This window comes from Vitis vinifera, chromosome 7, assembly GCF_030704535.1.
Source record: "Vitis vinifera cultivar Pinot Noir 40024 chromosome 7, ASM3070453v1".
NCBI lineage: Eukaryota > Viridiplantae > Streptophyta > Magnoliopsida > Vitales > Vitaceae > Vitis > Vitis vinifera.
This window is the reverse complement of record NC_081811.1, coordinates 27462766-27482319: the sequence shown is the minus strand read 5'-3', so window position 1 is coordinate 27482319 and position 19554 is coordinate 27462766. Positions and strand designations below refer to the sequence as shown.

General features: G+C 35.7%; 3 protein-coding genes across 3 annotated transcripts; 2 read left to right on the top strand and 1 right to left on the bottom strand.

The window, feature by feature from the left end:
- Window positions 1–2396: 2396 nt before the first annotated feature.
- On the bottom strand, window positions 2397–3628 carry LOC100250717 (uncharacterized). Its single transcript, XM_002282420.5, has 2 exons — window positions 3019–3628; window positions 2397–2797 (listed from the first exon to the last, which is right to left on the bottom strand). The coding sequence occupies exons 1-2, from the start codon at window positions 3581–3583 to the stop codon at window positions 2715–2717; spliced, it is 648 nt and encodes a 215-aa protein (XP_002282456.2). The 5' UTR covers window positions 3584–3628; the 3' UTR covers window positions 2397–2714.
- A 5136-nt stretch (window positions 3629–8764) lies between these two features.
- LOC100245587 (protein DCL, chloroplastic-like) lies at window positions 8765–11049 on the top strand. The gene is made up of 3 exons (XM_002282442.4): window positions 8765–9305; window positions 10267–10381; window positions 10595–11049. The coding sequence occupies exons 1-3, from the start codon at window positions 8980–8982 to the stop codon at window positions 10769–10771; spliced, it is 618 nt and encodes a 205-aa protein (XP_002282478.1). The 5' UTR covers window positions 8765–8979; the 3' UTR covers window positions 10772–11049.
- A 972-nt stretch (window positions 11050–12021) lies between these two features.
- LOC100267903 (uncharacterized) lies at window positions 12022–18352 on the top strand. Its single transcript, XM_002282449.4, has 13 exons — window positions 12022–12438; window positions 13633–13671; window positions 13832–13980; window positions 14175–14250; window positions 15136–15427; window positions 15505–15614; window positions 15742–15789; window positions 15879–16085; window positions 16352–16453; window positions 16646–16776; window positions 17016–17154; window positions 17839–17982; window positions 18096–18352. Exons 1-13 carry the CDS (start codon window positions 12242–12244, stop codon window positions 18118–18120), a joined length of 1659 nt encoding a protein of 552 aa, XP_002282485.1. The 5' UTR covers window positions 12022–12241; the 3' UTR covers window positions 18121–18352.
- Window positions 18353–19554: the final 1202 nt, after the last annotated feature.

Genomic DNA, 19554 nt, shown 5'->3' with positions numbered 1-19554 from the left:
AAAAAAAACGAATTTCTACTAATAAAATAAAAATAAGAAAATTAATGATATCAATATGATCACACGCTATTAGAAAATGGGTCAATGCACGATAATGATAATGAACGCAAAATATGTCACACATGCCAAGTAATCCTTGATCCAGTTTCTTGCCCCTCCAGCTATGGAGTACGCTCTCACGTACTGGATGTTCTCTCTCACAAGTTTCCTACTCTCAGTCTTCCTGTTGCTCACCCTCCCTTTTTTCTTTTTCTACGCTTCTTTACAAATATCTATGCCCCCACGAAACTTTCTCTCCAAGCCACCCTAAAAACACGGCTCCCCTCTACGTACCACAACCCAGAAAATATCCCCTCTTCTCTGTCTTACCTCCCCAGCCAGCTAAAAAAAAAAAATCCCCACACCAGCAAACTTTCTGTCCTCCCCCAGCTTGCCTCCCAAGCCAACTAGAAAATATCCTCTACCAGCAACACACAGCCTGCAACCACGGAATACGCTCCCCTAGAATATTCCCTAACAGGTGTCTCTTCCTGATTGCATCCTCAAACCATTCTCCCACAGCCTCTCCTCGGGCAGCACGTGGCTCTAAAAGAGCCCTCCACCTGGCAAAAATAACCTGCAGAAAAGTGAGCCCCAAAACGGGGCAACGTGTTTATATCACTATCATAGAGACTCGGAGTTGTTAAAACTTAAATGTGCCAGGCTGCCAGCCTTACACAATTTTTAGTGGGCTCAACGGGCCGTCATGTTGGGCAATCCTAACCGACCAAAAAATCAGGATGGCCCATCGAAGTAATTTCCTCAGCCAGCCATGGGCCCATGACCCAACATTGCCATAGGCTTGGTAGGCTGGCCTTTTTGCCTTTTTCTTTTTTTTTGGTTTAAGAATCATACAAAACATTCATAAGAAAGTTATGAAAATTGCAAAATTTTGAAAAAGAAAAAGCAAATAAATAAAACATGACACTATTCAATATTTCAACTAAACATAATGTGCCTTTTAAAAATTTATTTAGACTATGTTTGGTTCCAAGAAAATGGAGAGGAAAAGTAGAAATAAAGAAAACCTGAAAAAAAAAAATAGATTAAAAAAATAATAAATTATTCTTATACTATTTTTTAAACTTATTTAACATATTTTTTTCTCCATTATATTAAGATTAAGCAATTTTAAAATATATAAATTTTTAACTAATTTTAATAATATTTAATTTTCTTTTGTATTTTTTACGGTGAAACAAAGATGAAAAAATAATTTTTCTTAATATTTTTTTTATTTCTTAGCATTTTCCTGAAACCAAACTTAACCTTAAAAAATGAGAATTGCATTATGTGCAGTTTCAATACTAGGGGTTGATGGAAAATTGGAAAGATTGTGAGAGAAATATATAAGAAAGAAATGAAATAGGGCATTAACAGGGTTCTGATGTCCCTCAGCTGACCCATGACTCTCCTCTTGTAGAAACATTGATCTGTCATTCCCTTCCATTTTTTATCAAGCAATCTGCTGAAAGTGGTAAAGATTTTAAAACTAGGAAGCATAATTACATTCTCTTTTTTCTTCTTTTTTTTGGTAAGAAATTTATATTGATAGTTTTGAAATTGTGTGTGTCAATTAAATCAAATGTCCATTTCAGCAATATGGGCGGTGGGTGCATTGAAGTTGAAATGAAAGAAGACTTGTTTCAAAGTGACAAGTCAACTTGAGCAGGAGCAAATTTCTTACCATGACAGAGTTCGGATTAATTTGAGGAAAATAGTAATTATAGCAAGGGGAAGAAGTTAACAAAGCAACAAAATATCTATTTTTTTTCCCATCAGGGACTCAAAAAAAAAAAATCAAAATTTGCTTATGTTTTTGAACTCGTAAGAGTTGCAGTAGTCAACCGGACGGGCCCGACCCATATAAATGCAAAGGAAGTGCAGGGGATGGAGGCGAAGAAGCATTGAAACTGAGCTGTAATATTGTTGGAAATGGTTGATCTAGGGGTCCATTTGTGAGAAGCCCCACTGATTGCTTTGAATTCTCAGTAACGCCTGTTTTCATGGTACAGATGGGCAATGATACAGACCAAGCTTAGTGGTGCTTGCTTGCTGGAGCCAGCTGCTTCCACCTAAAATTCCCCCATTTGAATCAAACGCCCACCCTTTTTTTTGAATTACCCACATGGAGGTCGAGGCTCATTGCTCACCAGCTTATTCACAGCCATGAAAAGCAATCATTCAATCATTATGCTAGACACAGACACTCCTTCAGGGTAACCTCCATGTAGCTTTTGAAATCAATCCAAACTCATCACTCAAGAGTCTGCATTATCACCGCCTCGAGTAAATTTTATTAAAAATCAAAATTAAAAGAAAAAAAAAAAGAGGGAGAGAGAGAGAGGCTTGTCGTGTTTCCAAAACATTAGCTTTTACAAAAGTTAAGGGGGGCAAAACAAAGAACCTCAGACAACATTTTTTGACCTTTGCACAGAAGAGTTCATACATAAAAATCTGCCTAAGCCACGTAAAAGGAAATTCCAATACCAAATTACCAATTTAAAAAAAAACAAAAGAAAGGAAAAGGTCAATCCAGTACAAGTCGGTTTTCCATGCTGAAGAATTTTTTTGGTTTTTGGGTTCTGATTATATTCATAGCCAAACAAAGCCGGTGAGCCGATCATTGGTTATTCTGATGACTGTATTTGGTTCGCTACAGTTCTTGGAATCAATCAACCAGAACTCTGCCTCACCGAACAAGCAACCACCTGAGCCCAGTGTCTCAACCTTGTCTTCACCGTCTGTGGATTATCACCTTCAGTTTCCCGAGAAATAAGCAACAAAGTCATAAGTTAGATTCTTTCTTGCGCACCAATTTTCGTAATAAAAACTTGTTTCTGACGTTTAAAAAAGCGTGCCTACAACGGCAAACCCCCCAGAAACACACGCAAGTTGATAACAGAATAATAATCGTGTATACCGACGGCGATGAACGCCGGAGCGGGTTAAGAGAGGAGAAACGAGAAAGGAAATTACCGGGACCGAATATGGTGTGGGGGCTGCCCAGGGGAGACGGTGGATCGCATTCGGACATCGTTGATGAAGACGGAGACAACGACTTGGCGACGGTGTCGAAGTACTGCTTATTGACGGCCTTGTAAAGGCCCAACGCCGGCAGAGTATCGGACAAGCGTTGATCCATATCCGGCGAGTCGAAGCCGAAACCGAGCTCGATGCAGGCCTTGAGCTCATCCAGATCCTCGTCGGTGACGCTCTTGCTGCGGCGGCGGGAGCGGCGGGTGTTGTTGCCCTTGCGGCGCTGCCATGCCTCGTCGCGGTAGGTGTCGGGCGAGTCGGGCGACCACGATCGCTGCTTGTATAGAGGCGCCGGTGGCGGCGCTAGGGGTGGCGCGTGGGCCTCAGACATGTGGTGTTGGCCCCCAACCCCCTCGGCCGGGGATGTGCGGAGGTGGGCGGACCCTGGACCTCTTGGGCTTTTTGGTTTCGATATTGAGGGCCGATAGGTTGAGGATTCGGTTATAAGGGGTGGGCTGAGCTTGTGGGCCCTCAACGCAACGCTTTGGTTGGTCCGCGTCATCATGACCTGTCCCCATTTAAACTTAAGGAAAGTTGTTAATTGGGCGAGAATTTATAATGTGCTTCCCCACTCCAACTTCCATCATGCTCCTTCCACCTTATCATCATCAAATCACTGGGCCCCAACCTTTTGTTTCATCCTCGACCACATCACACGCTGCCACGAATGTACATAGAGAATATTTTATTTAATTCTTAAATTAAAGAAGTAATCTTGCTTTTCTTAGTTGGATTTGAATAAAAAATATTTATTATCATTTTTCATCGAGAATAAAAATATAAAACCCAATTTCAAAGAAAAGTTGAAACATCCCGATGGATGTTTTTACATCTATGAAATAGAAGAAAAGACCAATAATAAACTATAATTTGATTGGGATGGATATTATTTTTTAATTTAAGAATTATTTACCTTTTTAATCAAATACAAATTATTTATAGGAGTTTATTTTAAATTTTAAAACATTTTCTTAATATTCCTTTATAATTTATTTATTTTTTAAATTAAACTTTTGATCATCCATCTAAAATCACTACTTTTTAATTTAATTTTTGCATTTAAAAGGAAAAATGGAAAAGGTCGACATCCTACATGGGGGGACCTCTATATAGTGACAAAATAATTAGGTGGGCTAAACTTTAATGTATTAGTAATTTTATGATTAGATAGAGAAATTAATTTAAGGTCAAAGACGCTACACAATGAGCCTAAACACTATTAGATGCAGAATTATTAGGATTGTGGTTTCGTTGAAGTTGACTTGGTTTGATGACTTTCTCGGGATAATTTTGTAATTTTCGTTAAACTTAACTTAGGAGCTACTAATAAGATAATTGCCAAAACTTGGCCACCAAGAAAGTTTTATGTAGAGAGAGGAAATTTTGTTCATTTTAATGACTAAAAAGCCTATAAAGGAAATAGAGATGAAAGAATTCAGAATTGATCCTTTTTTTAACCTCTAAGATCTTCGAAATTACAAAAACGACACTGTTAATATATGGGAATCAAAGTAAAAGGAAGAAGGAAGAAGTACGAAGATTTTTCCCTTTTTCGTCTGTAGTTTTCCCGGAAGAGATGAAAGAGCCGGGAACTTACATCTCCCAAGCGGAGAATATTTGAAGAAGCTTCCCTGGGTTTTATTCTAATTGACTCGCAAAACTCCAAACCACTGATTTGTCGAGGTTGATTCAGTCAAAAAAAGATATGATCAGAGGGTGGTTTTGTAATTGACCACCATGCATGAATCTAACGTCCTATACTATCTACATTCAATTTTATTTTATTTTTTTAATGTTATTTATGAAGATGTCAAAATTAGGAAACTTCCTACGAGACATACGCCTAAATTTCCTTCATTGATAATAGGAGGCTTCCAAGTGGTGCAGCCACATTGAGGATCTCCAAAGTCTATCTTACAAAGACAAGCATAAAATAAAATTAATTATAGTATCTATTACCGTTTATCACTTTGTGTCATAATTTATACTACTTAGATTTTATCATTTTGTATTTTAATTCAATATATTTGCATATTTATTCAACGGTTTAGATTTTATCTCACACTTGTGATGATTTTGATGATACAAAATTTAATGTTATATGGAATTGTTACCATATCCTTTTCCTATTTTTCATGGTTAATAGAAATACAAAGTGAAAAGAAAAAAAAAATTAATAATATTGATATAAAATTATTTCAAATAAAATACTTTCATCTACCATAATAAATTTTTTGAAAGAAAGTATTGGTTTTTTTTTTTCTGATTTTTTTACATCACTTTTATCACCTATAATGCCGATTATCAATTTTTTAGCCCCAAGAATTACACTTACACGATATTTAAGAATAGTAGGAAGTTTTTCATCATAAAAAATAGTATAAAGACATGTTTGGTTACTGTTTTTAAAACGGTTTCTATTTTTTAAAACATAAAGTATAGGAGACACATTTGACAACTAAATACTATTTTATGTTTGTGAAACCAAAATTTGATTAATCTTAATTTTGATGATAACAAGACAAAGTTTAAAACTAATGAATATATTTCAAATGTGTTTAGGCAATACGATTTTCAAAGTGACAATCATAAAAACAAATCAAGTCAAGCATAAATCATTAAGAGGAAGAAAACTTAAAAAAAAAGTGTTTTTCAAAACTCAAATTTCATAAGATCTCTTAATAAGGTTGTTGGTGCACTAGAATTTTCATGTATTATATTATTTACTTATGTATCAAAATCATCAAAGAGTTATTTTGTTTTAAATATTTTTAAAATTGGATGATTTTATGTTTTCAACTAAAACCTTGTGTCAAATGTTTTTCAAACTTGTTTAAAAGGTTTTAAGTTGAAAATGTTGGTTATTAAGTCAAAAACGGCTCAACCAATTGAATCGGTCGAGGAGTCGATCGATCCTCAACTCAATTGGTCTAGAAGCAAGTCGACCCCCAACTCAATAAGTCAAGGAGTAGGTCGACCCCTAGCTCAATCAATCGACCCCCACCTCAACCAATCGAGGTCTAGTCAAGGGGTGGTTGAAGTCCAACGGTCACCCGTTAAGTATTAAATGCTAACAGCTAGTCAACTGGTTGAAGTTAGAAGAGAGTGGATGTAAGTCGGGTTAAACTGAATTACTTTAAAAATCTTGTATTTACATTTTCTCTTTCCTATTCTTTTAATTTATATGTACTTGTTTTTATATTATTTTATTATATATATGCATATAATTATCTTTTACATTCACATAATTTAAATTTATAAAAAGAGACCATCATCCTATTAACCCCCCACTCAAAAGTGATTATCATAGATTGGATTAACCTAATTTTTTTAACAATATTTTTAACAATATAAAATATGACATTTTTAAATAATATATTTTAGTTGTTTTATATTATTTTCACTTGTTTTTTAAAGACAATTTTTTAAAAAAATTATACAAACAAAAGAAAAGTAAAACACTACATATAAATTTTATTTTTAAAACATATTTAAAAATAAGTAAAAAATTATTTTAAATTTTCAAATTGACTTTTTTTCCATAAAAATCAGATAAAAATTTTTAAAATCTATTCTCAAAAACAAATTTTCATAATTGTTTTTGAAAACATGTACAAAATATATTCTAAAACTTTATTTAATAGTGTTTTAAAAATACTTTTACAAAATAGTTTTCAAAAACACTTCTTTAATATTTTTAAGAACAACATTTTATTTAAAAATTTAAATATAAAAAAATAAAATTTCCAACTTATTATCCATAAAGACATTTTACACTTTTATATGATATAAAAAAGTTTAATCTATTTATTTTATTTCCAATCATTTTAAAATTTAAAAAATATGATTTGGATGTTTCATTATAAAATATTTTATAAAAATACCTTCCAAAAATACCCTTAAATTTGGCAGTGGTGTAGCGCCGTGATTAACAATTCATATATATATATATAATAACATAAGAGCCTCGAGACGTCATATATTAAATTTGGAAAAAAGAAAGTGGAAGAAGGGATAGGTGGCAGCCTGATGACTTGGGTTATCACACACAAAATTGACATATAAGAATTAATAAGCAAGCTTTGATATCAAAGTACGTGTCTTAGAGGTGCCACCAAAAAGTGGCGGCTGCTTTCCGCTCTGGAAATGCATTGTTTAGGGTCAAGTTGTGAGATTAATTTTAAATACTGAAATGGCGGTCCATTGTCAATCCCCTCAATTACTTAATGCGCGATTGACGTCGAAGGTTTTTAATATTAATCCTTGACCATGGAGGCTCTGTGAAGAAAGGGGCAAGTGTCCTCTTCAAATTTTACCCAGATTGTGGTTGCCATTAGTCTCAGCCGTTTGGAAACATTTTTCACTCACTAAACTAATTTATTGAACTCGTTTCATGAGTCTTTCAATTCAACATCAATTAACAAGTGATGAAGTTTTTTGACCCAATTAAGTCAAATGTTTAGGTATTACTTGAAAAATATTTTGAAAAATGTTTGGAAACATATGCTTAACCTTTGACATCTTCTGGTTGGCTTATCAATCCATGCTATTGCTATATGTGGTACTGTGACCGCTCATTTGTTCAATGAATGCTACAAAACATTACAGAAATCGCTTTTATCTTTTTGATTGTAACTTGTAAGATAGCCGGCCCTTGACCAAAAAAATCCAGAGCCCTGAGGGGGCCCAGAAGCCCAAAGCATTTAGGTGGTCTGGACAACATAATAGGAGAGTGGATGGTCATGGGGACCTCCACATAAATAAATGAAATAATGCAGTGGAGCACTAAATTTTCATCTTTAGGCAGTGCAGACATCATCAAACTGAAAATTTTAAGGTTTAATGCTACTCTTCCACACTGTGAATGATGTGTTTGGGTGCTGTTCATGTCCCATACCTTTTATATTTTGAAAGGCTCAAGCACTAGCTATGGTCGGCAGAATGCCAATTCGTGGGTTGCCTTCTCGAAAATTCATATTTTATTTTGTTGCTTGCCCTTTCAAGTATATACTTCTTTACATCAACTTTTGGATTTGTGCCTAATGAAAAGCCTTGCTCTGATTCTAAACATCCTGAGTTTTGGTTCTCCATGCCTCTGAACTCTAGGCCCAGCCCAATGCACTACCCTTGGCTTTTCATTACGGGTGAAATTTGTACGGATAGGTTTGATCCAACCCCATATTTAGTCGGAGTTAGGTAAACATTTTTAATGTTCGGATTGAGTTAAGTTTTCTAGGTTGGACTGGGATAACTCAAATCTAACCTGAATCGAAATTGATGTTTGATGTTTTTATAATATTTGTAATATTCATATCTTATATAATAATATTTACTTTTTAGATTTTAAATAAAAAAATCAAATTATAATTATATCATATTATACACCTTTTTATTTGTTTTAAAAAGATACATAAGTTTTTTTTATTTTACTTTGTTATTTTAAAGTTTTATTTTATTTATTATTTAAATTTTAGTATAAATATATATTTTTATTTTTATTTTTTAAAAAATCAATATATATAAATTTTGAATCATGCAACCAAATCAACACAATCAGTCCAAGTTTAATCCAATAAACCCGAGTTTAATCCGGTCCACTCGAATTTAGTCAAACTAAATCGAGTTTAATTCTGGTTGAGTTTTTGGGCCATTTGTCCAGTCATGCTCAAAACGACGTCGTTAATCACCAACGATCTCCTGACGGCCCTTTCATTGGTTGCCTCATATCCACTAGAGATTGCATCCATGCTCCAGCAACAGCAAAATCGAAAGACTTATAAATGTCTTCCAGTCTTTCTCCCCTAAATCTCCTTCACCATAACTCAGACACCCACAGCTCAAAAAAGTAGAAAAAGCTTCACTGAAAATGGTTTGATGTGCATAAATTAGAGAAGCTAAGTAATGGCTTCCGTGGCCAGATCCTCACCTCCACTGCAGATTCACCACCTCCACACAAACCCCATCTCCCTCCACCCTTCTCATCCTATCCTCCACTTCGCAACCCACCGAACCCCATCTGTTCCTGCACTCAAAACTGCATCAGACGGAAGCCAAGAAGTATACGGCCCTGATTTGCTGAGGAAGCCCCATGTATCTGCACCGGACGACGAGGGTGATCGGAAGAGGACGAAGAGGAAAGGGGGTGAGTGGGTGGACTGGGAGGATCAGATTCTGGAGGACACTGTCCCTCTTGTTGGCTTTGTCAGAATGATTCTTCACTCCGGAAAGTAAATTTGATGCTATCCCTTATCTTTTTCTTCTTTGATTATGTATTTTGATTGAGTTTGGTGAAGCGGGTTTGAATTGATACCCTCAATTTGTTGTGTACGTGATTCTAATGCTTCAGTCTGCACAAATGTGGAGAGTGTAGCTCAGAAACTGAAATGGGTTTGAATTTTTGTAAACATAGTATCTACATAGATAGCTCGAATGATCCCTTCTCAGACTAAGAATGTATGTAACCCTATCCCGGTGTGGTTCAGTATGAACTTATAACCATGGATTTGATTCAATCATCAGGATCATAGATTATAATAAGTTCATAACCCTAGTCCATTCCAATTTTTGACAGAACAGATCAAGTAATCATTTGATATTCCAGTTAAGTATGATACATCCGAGGACCTCCGGCCAAGCTGAAGAAACACAGAGAAACTATTATCTATTGGCAACTCCTCTGCCCCACTGCACTCTGCTTTAGTATTGCCGCCCATTTTATGATAGTTGGAGAATGTGAGTGTTTCTACTTTCAGGTTGCAGAACATAAAAGCTTCTGGAAGTACAAAACTTTAGGGTTTCTACCAATTTGTTCCTAATTCTTTGTCTTAATATATGAATTTGGCTCAAATAAGAAGGCGTACAAATCTTTTCATTCCATGGATGGCTGCTGTTATAAAGTTATGGGAACCAGTATTTGTATTGTTGGAGAAAATCTATGTAGAGTGTCATATAAGTTTGCTCTTATATGGCTGTAGGAGCAGCCAAGAAATAAGTGAAAGTGTTTTTGAGCATGGGGTTCAATGTTTTTGCTATTTATCAGTTTTATTTGCTCAAAAACAAAATTTGGCTGTCTACTTAATGTAGGGAGCAATGATATCTCTCGATGTATTGTGACATGTGAGTCTTTAATTTGTCCAATATGAGCTATATTACTTTCAGACCTGTTTAAGTGATGATTATTATATGCAGATACAGAAGTGGTGAGAGACTGAGCCCTGAACATGAGAAAATAATTCTGGAGAGATTGCTTCCATATCATCCTGGATATGAGAGGAAGATCGGAAGTGGAATCGACTATATCACGGTATGTCCCTATTTATTAGACATCCCCCTTTGTTTGATATATTGGCTGCTGATCCATGTTCTGTGAACACTGCTGAGATTCTGCATCTTTGAATTTCATTTATTCACACCACATAGAATCAGGTCAATAAAGTTATTGACCATTTTAGTTTGAGGATCCTCTTAATTTTGTCTATTCCCTTTCCTCATGGTGATGGGTGTGGATTGATGACAGGTTGGGTATCACCCAGAATTTGAAAGTTCTCGGTGTTTATTCATTGTGAGGAAGGATGGAGAGCTGGTTGATTTCTCATACTGGAAATGCATAAAGGGTTTTATCAGGAAGAACTATCCCTTGTATGCAGACAGTTTCATTCTCAGACATTTCCGACAGCATAGGCGCAGTGAATGAAGGAACCTAAAACCAACCTAAAACCAACTGTATGTTTGTAGATGAACAAGGCAAGGGTTTCCCATGGCTGCAAATCCTTTCCACCATTGTAGTAGTGTAATAGCTGCTTTTTCTTTTCCTTTTCCTTTCTCATTTCTTTTTGGTGGGTGTATTTTGGGTTGTAAAGTTAAGAGGTTGATGCTACGAGTCATTCACTTTCAAGAAGTAGAGGCACCAGTTTCTGTATCGACTCTCTGTTAACAGTTTGTTAAGTTGAGAAAACTGGTTATAGTGACTCAGTAACATTTACAAATTATAATAATGTTGTCATGAAAACTTCTTATACCCTGGAAATGGATCTTTAGGCCTCCATATCAATTGGATAGTCTTAATTTTTAAGCCAAGAAAAATGAAATAGCCCATGAACCATTTAGTCTTTTTCTTTCAGAGCACATTATGACCAATTTGAGGAATATAGAAGTTATCTTAAGGTTAAGACCATTTTCATTACCACTAATATAGGAATCAAAGATGGGTTGAACCCAACCCAACTCGAACTTTAAGCTCGGGTGGAAAATTTGTAACCTTAACCTAATGTGCCTATTTTAAATTTTGAAAATGGGGTTCAACACAATTCAACCCAACTTGAAAACAACTTAAAACTTGGGTTTGAAATTTTTTAACTTAGGGTGAGGTTTCAAAAAAAAAAAAAAAAAAGGATTTTATGACTCTACATTGGATAGAAGATAAAGTTTTTATTGCTATAAAAATATGAACTTCTTTTAATCATGTAGATGTATTTTAAAATTATGAAGACCTTTTGGGTTTAGAACAAACAATATTTAAATAATTGGATGTGAATCGTTATATAATAGTCGATCTCAGGGGTTTGTTCGGTTGCATGATGGGTGTTTATTTGTTTAGTCCTGTAATCCCATGAGATATATCCTTTAAATATGAGTTCATATTAGATGAAACTTTGTCGTTGATATGAACACATTTTTTTTAGTATCAAATATTAATGTTTCTTAAAAATTGTAAGTGGAGTCTTTTAACTCATAGATGATAGGTTACACGAGAATCCAACCCCCAAATTTAGTCTTAAATAATATATATATATATATATATATATATATATATATAAGGGCAAAAAATAGGGAAGTTCCGTTTAGATTTATATAAAGCTCGGAAAAAAACTTTTTTTTTTCCTCAAACTTTCTAATAATTTGATAAACTACAAATGAATGGTGATATGAAAAATAGTTTGTTTGTTGGATAATTATATTTTGAAATATAAATATAATAATATTTTTAAAATTTTTAAATTTAAGAGGAAAATAGTAAATTTTTTTTAAAAAAATTCCCTATAATCATTCGATGGATACGGAGTTCCTTATTTCACTCAGTGTAATCCACCTTTTCCTTTTCTCTTATTAGATACTCTAGGGTTAGGGTTTCTAACCTCTGCAACGTAGAGATTCGAGAGAGGAGATGTGGCATGAGGCGAGGAGGTCGGAGAGAAAAGTCCATGACCTCATGGACGCAGCTCGAAAGAGGGCTCAGAGACGAGCCGTGTTTCTGGCCAAGAGGCGTGGTGATCCTCAACAATCGATTCAAGTCGTAGGATCTCGCTCTCGCACGTACCGTGACGATGGTCTCTACCAAGCCACCCTTGATCAGCAAGGCCTGTAAGATTGCTCCCAAAAAATGTTTTTTTTTTTTCCACCATTCCCCTCAGCAAATCTAGGGTTTTTTCGTTTGTTTTTCCTTTACTGCTATTAAATTAATCGGTTAAACTAAGAATTTTATTGCTTTCCTCGTGTTTTTATTTTCTGGATTTGAAATGAGGGTTGTTTGAATTGGAGTTTTAGGGCATTGGTCAATTTGCAAAAACTATAAGAAAAAAAAACACGAAATTACGAAATATGCAAGCAATTTTTGTGTTTTGGGTTCAATGGGGTCGTTCTGACTTTGCTTATTGAGTTGAATGAATTAGTGCCTTATTTGGTCAATGGGCAATTGTATTGGGTGGAAAGAAAAGAAAAATTAGAACGTATGGTTGAAGTTCTGATCACAAACCTTTGTTAGATCTCAATATTTCATTTTCATTTACTTTGTTAATGATTTCTCGGTGACATGGTGGGGCTTAAGTTTTGAGGATGACTAAGAAATCTGCTTCTACCCCATATATCAAAGCTTATGAGTTTTACTAGATTGACGCTACATGTATAAATCTGAAAATGGTGAAAGTATCGGCTGAATTGAGGGAATTCATCATAGTTCACATATGCTAACTGCTAATAAATAACCCATCTGATACATTTATACATGCTGAAGTTTATTATGTACTTGGTCAAGGAAGAAACTAAGTGATCCTTCAATGTCTTCAAGCTTAAGCTCAAACTTGAAATATGGTAACCATCCTTGAAGACAATATCACGGGTCTTCTGCAGCAAATAATTTACAATTGGTTATTGAAGCTACTCTTTTTTTCTTTTCTATACAAAACCACCTGCAACTTAGATAATTTCGATTTGAAGTTGTGCAGTCTTGTGATACTAGATGTGTGTCTGATGTTGACAGATATTGATAAGCATGAAATATGGAGAAAATGAGATTTACTGTTAAGATTATGTGCTAAAGAAACCTTTTTTTTAAAGAACTTAGTAGTATGAAATTTTAATATTCAGTCTAGCACTCAATAAAATGTGTGCATTTCTCATTAATTTTTATTTTCATGTTACTTACAGATAAAAGGTTTATTTATATAATGTGATAAGCTTTAACTTCTATGATTCTGATTTTGTTGTTCCAGTGGCATCATTGTTGTTTGGCATCTATATTCTGTCTAATGGTGACCTCACCTTTATTTTCTTCCACAGGATACCTTGGAATGGGAAACAGAATATTTTGATTGACAGGTGTAGTGCCTTTTTCTTCTTCTACTAGTTTGTATATTTGTATATGTGTTCGAGAGGGGGTGGTTTGGTCTGACTGGGGATATTGGTTTTGACTTGAGTTTAAATTTTATATTAATCACATAAGGTTTGGTAATAATTTTTCCTTTACTTTAATAAGCAGATTTGATGGCCGTGCTCTACTTGATTTCATTCGAGATTCTGATTCCCGACATTTTCGGGCCCAACAGAAAACCGAGGAAGAGGAAGAATTAGAAGAGTTTGTTAATTTTGAGCGTTATCGGGATTTAATTAAGCATCGACGTAGAGGATGTCGGTACTTTTTTGATTTTTTTGATCATGTGTTAAATTCTTGAACTTTATCAAATGTCTTTTCTCCTTTACCCATGTCTTTTTATGTTTAAAAGATGGGGGGAAAAAAAACCTTCTCATCCATCTTTGGAATAATATTATATTAAGGGATTCATGTAATTTCAGTTTTACAAGCTTAGTTCTGCTTGTAACAGTTACTGATGAAGAGGGTTTGCAACATGTTAATGAAGAGATGGAGGCCAAGACTGTTGCTCCATTTACATCGGACAGGTTCCAATTTTTACTTTGATTTTACATTTTTTTATTCATCAATTGGTTAGTAAAGCATCTGGATTTTCTTACTTGGTCATTAAACCATATAATGAATTAAGAGTTTTACACATGCACACAAACACAGATGAGCTGGATCTATTTGAGGGCAATGTCTAAAAAATACTTAAGTTATACCATTGTGTGTGGAAAAACTGTTTAATTTCTTGAATTATTTAATTGCTAGATACTTAGGATTTTCTAATTATATAATTTTCTGGTGTTGTAGGTTTCTTTGGGTACATAGTCAAATATAATATAATTGTGTCGTGTTGACAGGACTGAAGAGTCATCTGATCTGAGTTATGTATGCTTCTTGAAAAAGCATTTCATTACACACACACATACACGCGCAAACATTTGGTGTAATGAATTCTAGTTTTACAGTTTTTGAAAAGCATTTCTTACATGTAATGGTATACTTGAAAATAATTGTTTTTATTTGCTAATGAGGTGCTCTCTAAGCTGATTGCTATTACGTGGGATTGTGAATTGTCCAGAAAGAGCTAATATTTGAAACTGCTCAACCTTTTTGACAATATCTCAATATTACATGTCAAGGCTGTCAGATAAACCTGTGATTGTTTAATCAAATTACAGTTTTCAATCTCTCGTTTGTTTTTCAAACAAAATATAGTTCCTATATAATTTGATCAATGGTTATATATTTGTTTATGGCTTTCAATTATAATATAATCTCTCTCTCTCTCTCTCTCTCTCTCCCTTTAGTGCTTTGAAGTTGGTTAATCGTGGACACCCTGTCAATCTTGTTTTGCTAGTCTTCTTTTAGCATTTCTTATTGCTTTCTCCCTTACTTGACAATTCTACACAATGTATTTCTGATAGATCTCAGCTGCCACAGCCTCCAGCAAGCAAGGGTTCATATTCACAGGTGGGTTTCTCCTATGATGGAGATGGAAAAGAGGAAACTCATTTTTCAGATGGTGATAATGATGATGATGATGAGGATGACGAGGATGATGAGGATTTTAACAGCGATGATAGCAATGATGAAGGAATGGATACAATAGCAAAAGAATTTGGAGTGAAGAGGTATGGTTGGCTTGTTTACATGGATAAAAAGGCTAAAGAGGAAGAGAAAAGGCAAAAGGAAGTGATCAAGGGTGATCCTGCAATTGTAAGTTAGTCAGTGAAAGCTGAAATTTTACAAGCTTGGATTGCCTGTTCTTATGTCTAGAACGTTGAAATTTTCAGAGAAAGCTGAGTCGCAAAGAAAGAAGAAAGGCTTCTCAGATAGAAAGAGAGAGAGAAAGAGAAGCTACACGGGTGACTGGAACTCGCATGCTTCAGCATGATCCCTACAGGTAAAAGAGTGGATGCTATTTTCTATTTGCATTTATTTGGGAAAAATCAAGTAGTGCTTTTGCAAAAGTGGAAGACTGAGGATTCTATTATGCTTATGACAAACTGGTTCTCCCTCTTTGTATTCAGGGAACCTAGAAGAAGTCCAACTTATGATGCTTATCCTCGTTCTAGAAGGTATGCCATGTATGACATAGGTCTTCCTGGAAGATGCTTTTCTGGTTGAAGGAATTTGGCAGATCAATGGTGTTGTTTCATATATGCAGATCGAGGTCAAGATCACGTTCATACTCCCCCTCATACTCCAGGCGCTATGCTCGTGGTGGGCATGATGATGTTCATCGAAGCAAATCAAAGACTCCTAAGATAGAATACATTACTGAATTTGGAGGCTCTGCCGATGGTGATGATCCAAAGTTTGAAGGATTTTCTCCACCACCATCTCCTCCATCTCATGCTGATGCGTTGAACCGGTCGGAGCACTCGACCTTTAATTCTTGCACAGATAGATTGGACAGTCTTTACTCTGCTGCAGCTTATCCCCCATTTTGTTTCCTGAGGCTAACTTTTGTGATTTAGAATAGATCAGGCTTAGGGTTATCAGCATAACTGCCAAGAGGGGAGAGGGAAGGAAGCTTCTTTTCTGAAGCACAGATCTCCTCTTCAATGGACTTTCTAAACGCTTCCGAGTTGCATGGAACTGTTGAAATGGGTTTCTGATACTTCTGCTTGTCTGCAGGCCTTCATCTGGTCGCATACTTGAGGCACTGCATGTTGATCCTGCTTCTGGCATATCCCTTGACAAGGAAAAGCAGTCCAAAGTGTTGAAGCCATCAGTGAGGTATTTTGTAATATGTGGGTTGAAATTTGTATTATATCTTATTGCTTTTATTTTTTAAATATTGGTTAATGGATATGCATGTTTAGAGAGGAGGATTAGTAATGTGCTTATTTCTGTTTATTGCCCTTTTTTGTCTTACTCTTCTACTTATACAGACTGTTGTTTAAACTCTTTTGTTTATTTCTCTGACAGTACATCATCTGCATTGTCAAAGCTAAGCAAGCCAACAACTATTGGAGGCCCCTTAAAACAACAGGGGGAAAAGAAGGAAAGACCCCAAGAACGGCTCAAAAGGATCATGAGCAAGCAGCTAAACAAACAAAGTATTCACTAAATCATTTGTATTTTCATGTCGATGGATTTAATCCAGTGACTTGGGTTTCCATATGGTATTGGAGAGAGATGGGAACAAAGAATTTTTTGGCTTTTGTCGTCCCTTACCCCAGCAATGAGTGGGGGCTTTGGTTTTTATTTTAATTTTAATTTTTTCCCTTTGGACATTTTGTGGTGTATCTATTTGTTCCTCACTATTTATGATTTGTGTAATTGGTTTCTTTTACAGTAAAAAAGGATACTGCAGTTGAAATGGCTAAGAAACGAGAACAGGAGCGCCAGAGGCTGGAGAAACTGGCAGAAACAAGCCGATTAAGTCGATACAGGTATCGTAGCCGCAGCAGAAGTGACAGTCGCTCGCCTCCTAGGTAAATGCTCTGTGATTTGACACATGAAAGTTGTAGTAATAGTGAATTTCCATATAGATTTTTATCATTTTGGGAGTACTTTTTGTTTGATCTTCTTCGGAAAAATGCTTTTGGAGAATTTCAGGCTGGCTTTGTAGGGGTTATTTTGCCACCCTGAGTTGTTTGATCTATTTTTCTTTTGGAGTGCTTTATCTGTATTTGAAGGATGACTCATCCTTCTTTCTTAACATTTCATTCATCTTCAATAGAATGAGATTTGTTTCTGATCAAGAAAGGAAGAAATAATCCCAAATTCTTTGGGTTCGGAAAGATTAAAATATTGGCTTGTGGCATAACCTTTTCAGCTCTTGAATATCCATCCTATGCTGACAAATCTAAGCTGTTACACGAGTCAGGTTATGCCCACAGCAGTTCAGACTTTCCTTATTGCATCATGCATGGATATATGGGTTTTGGTTTTTCTTTTTCTTTATACATTTTTTTCCCATTTACTCAAAGATAATAAGTAGATGTAAAGGCACTGTTTTTTTGTGCATATGCTTTCTTGGGGCAACTGACAATGCCCATTTTGTGCATATTAATCATGTGGTTAATAGGATTGTCTAGTCTGGACATATTGTACTGTAGAGTACTAGATAGACCAGTTATTGTTGTTCAATTTGGGTTCGTACATGCCTTCTGCAGAAGACACCAGCGCTGCAGAAGTCCAAGTAGGAGTAGGAGTTCGCGAAGAAATTATTCTTCCCGTGCCCGTTCGCCATCCTGGTCTGGTTCAGGCTCTCACTCCCGCTCTCAATCTCCTTCTCGTTCTCATTCCCGCTCACCAAGGTGATCAAGCAGTTGTAGATTTTTTCTTTTAAATTAATTTTTAAGTGTATTTTCATGGATGAAGGGAATCTGTTTGTAATCTTGGGGACTAAATCTGAAAGCTAATATTGCAGGGTAAGAAGCCGCACAAGGTACTGATGGAGAGATTGTGTCAAGGGTGGAGTACGCATTCTTATGGAGGAAGAAAAGCCAAATGCTTGAAATAGCTAGGGGTGATTTTATGAAGGAAAAAGAGAGACAGTGCACACTCTTGTTAAACCTGTTACGCTTTGTGTCAACTGTGTTAACTTCATCATATGTAATATAATAAGTGAACAGTAATTGGTTCTCTTTCGTTCATTCTCAGATCAAAGAGTACTGATTCTGGATATGTTTCATTGCTAGTGATTGGAGTTCTAAATGAAGCCTCAATATAGGCCCAAGTTAGTGTGTTAGATAATCCCCCCGTTTCGGGTTTTCTGTCTAGTTCACGAAGCTAGTCGCGGCCCTGTGGAAAAGATGGGGTTGGTATAGGTAGCTTTGCAGTGTTAGAACCTCCACTTCCACCCTTGAACAAATGAGATTTTTGGGCATCTGATTCACATTGGATTTGAGGGTATTTTTTGTACGTCTGATGAAGTTCATCTAATGAACTTTTGTTTTTACTCGTGCCCAGAGCAAGGAGCAATTTTAGCTATAATATAAGAGGTTATGGTGTTATTTCTCGCGACACATCCCTGTGGGGACTGGAGAACACTGTTGCCCCATTGAACTTGCTATTTGTCTGTTCAGTGGGCATTGGCAAAATCATGAAAAATGCCATTAGGATAGAGCTTCGGATAAAAGCTATGTGGATGTTCACTGGCGGCAGCAGGCTCTGGTCCCACACTAGACAGAAGAATGCAAGCATGACCCATTTCATTTCTTATTTATAGTGTGAGCAAAGTTGAAATGATTACCCCAAAAAATGATAAGGAGAGCGGGAGAAGTTTAGGTAAAATGATTGGCCACCCATTTTTTTTGATTCAGAGTAGCTTAATGTGCAGATTGGAGCAATTTGAAAAATCCATAATCCATTCATTTTGATATATGATCTGCGAGATTTTTTAAGCATGGTTCGAAACGTGAATGTAGGATTTCAGCTCATACTGGGACTGCCACTGTGATTTGAAGCTCTTTCCAATACATCCCGTCCATAGTATTTGATGTTTGAATTGTTCACGTGAATGATGTCTTCAAATAATTGCTTGCTCTCTGGGTGATGTAGGTGTCACCATCAAAGATGTCGGATATGGCTACTTTCCTCCGACTTCAAGGGACCTTGGGAAACATATTAAGGGTTTACAAAAATTCATGTCAAATCCTCCTTTACACAAAGGAATGGCCAAAACCAACCCAGCTGGCTGGTCATTCACAGAAATCTTATCGGCCGGCAAACACAGAGCTCTTCACATGACATGTATCCAAAGATTGGAGCTGCATGGAAATATCATACTTCAATACTGATAATAGGAAATGGAATAAAGTGTGTATAAGCTCCATGATTAATGTTTGTTGAGGAAAAGGGAAACAAAAAATATTTCTTTTCTACAG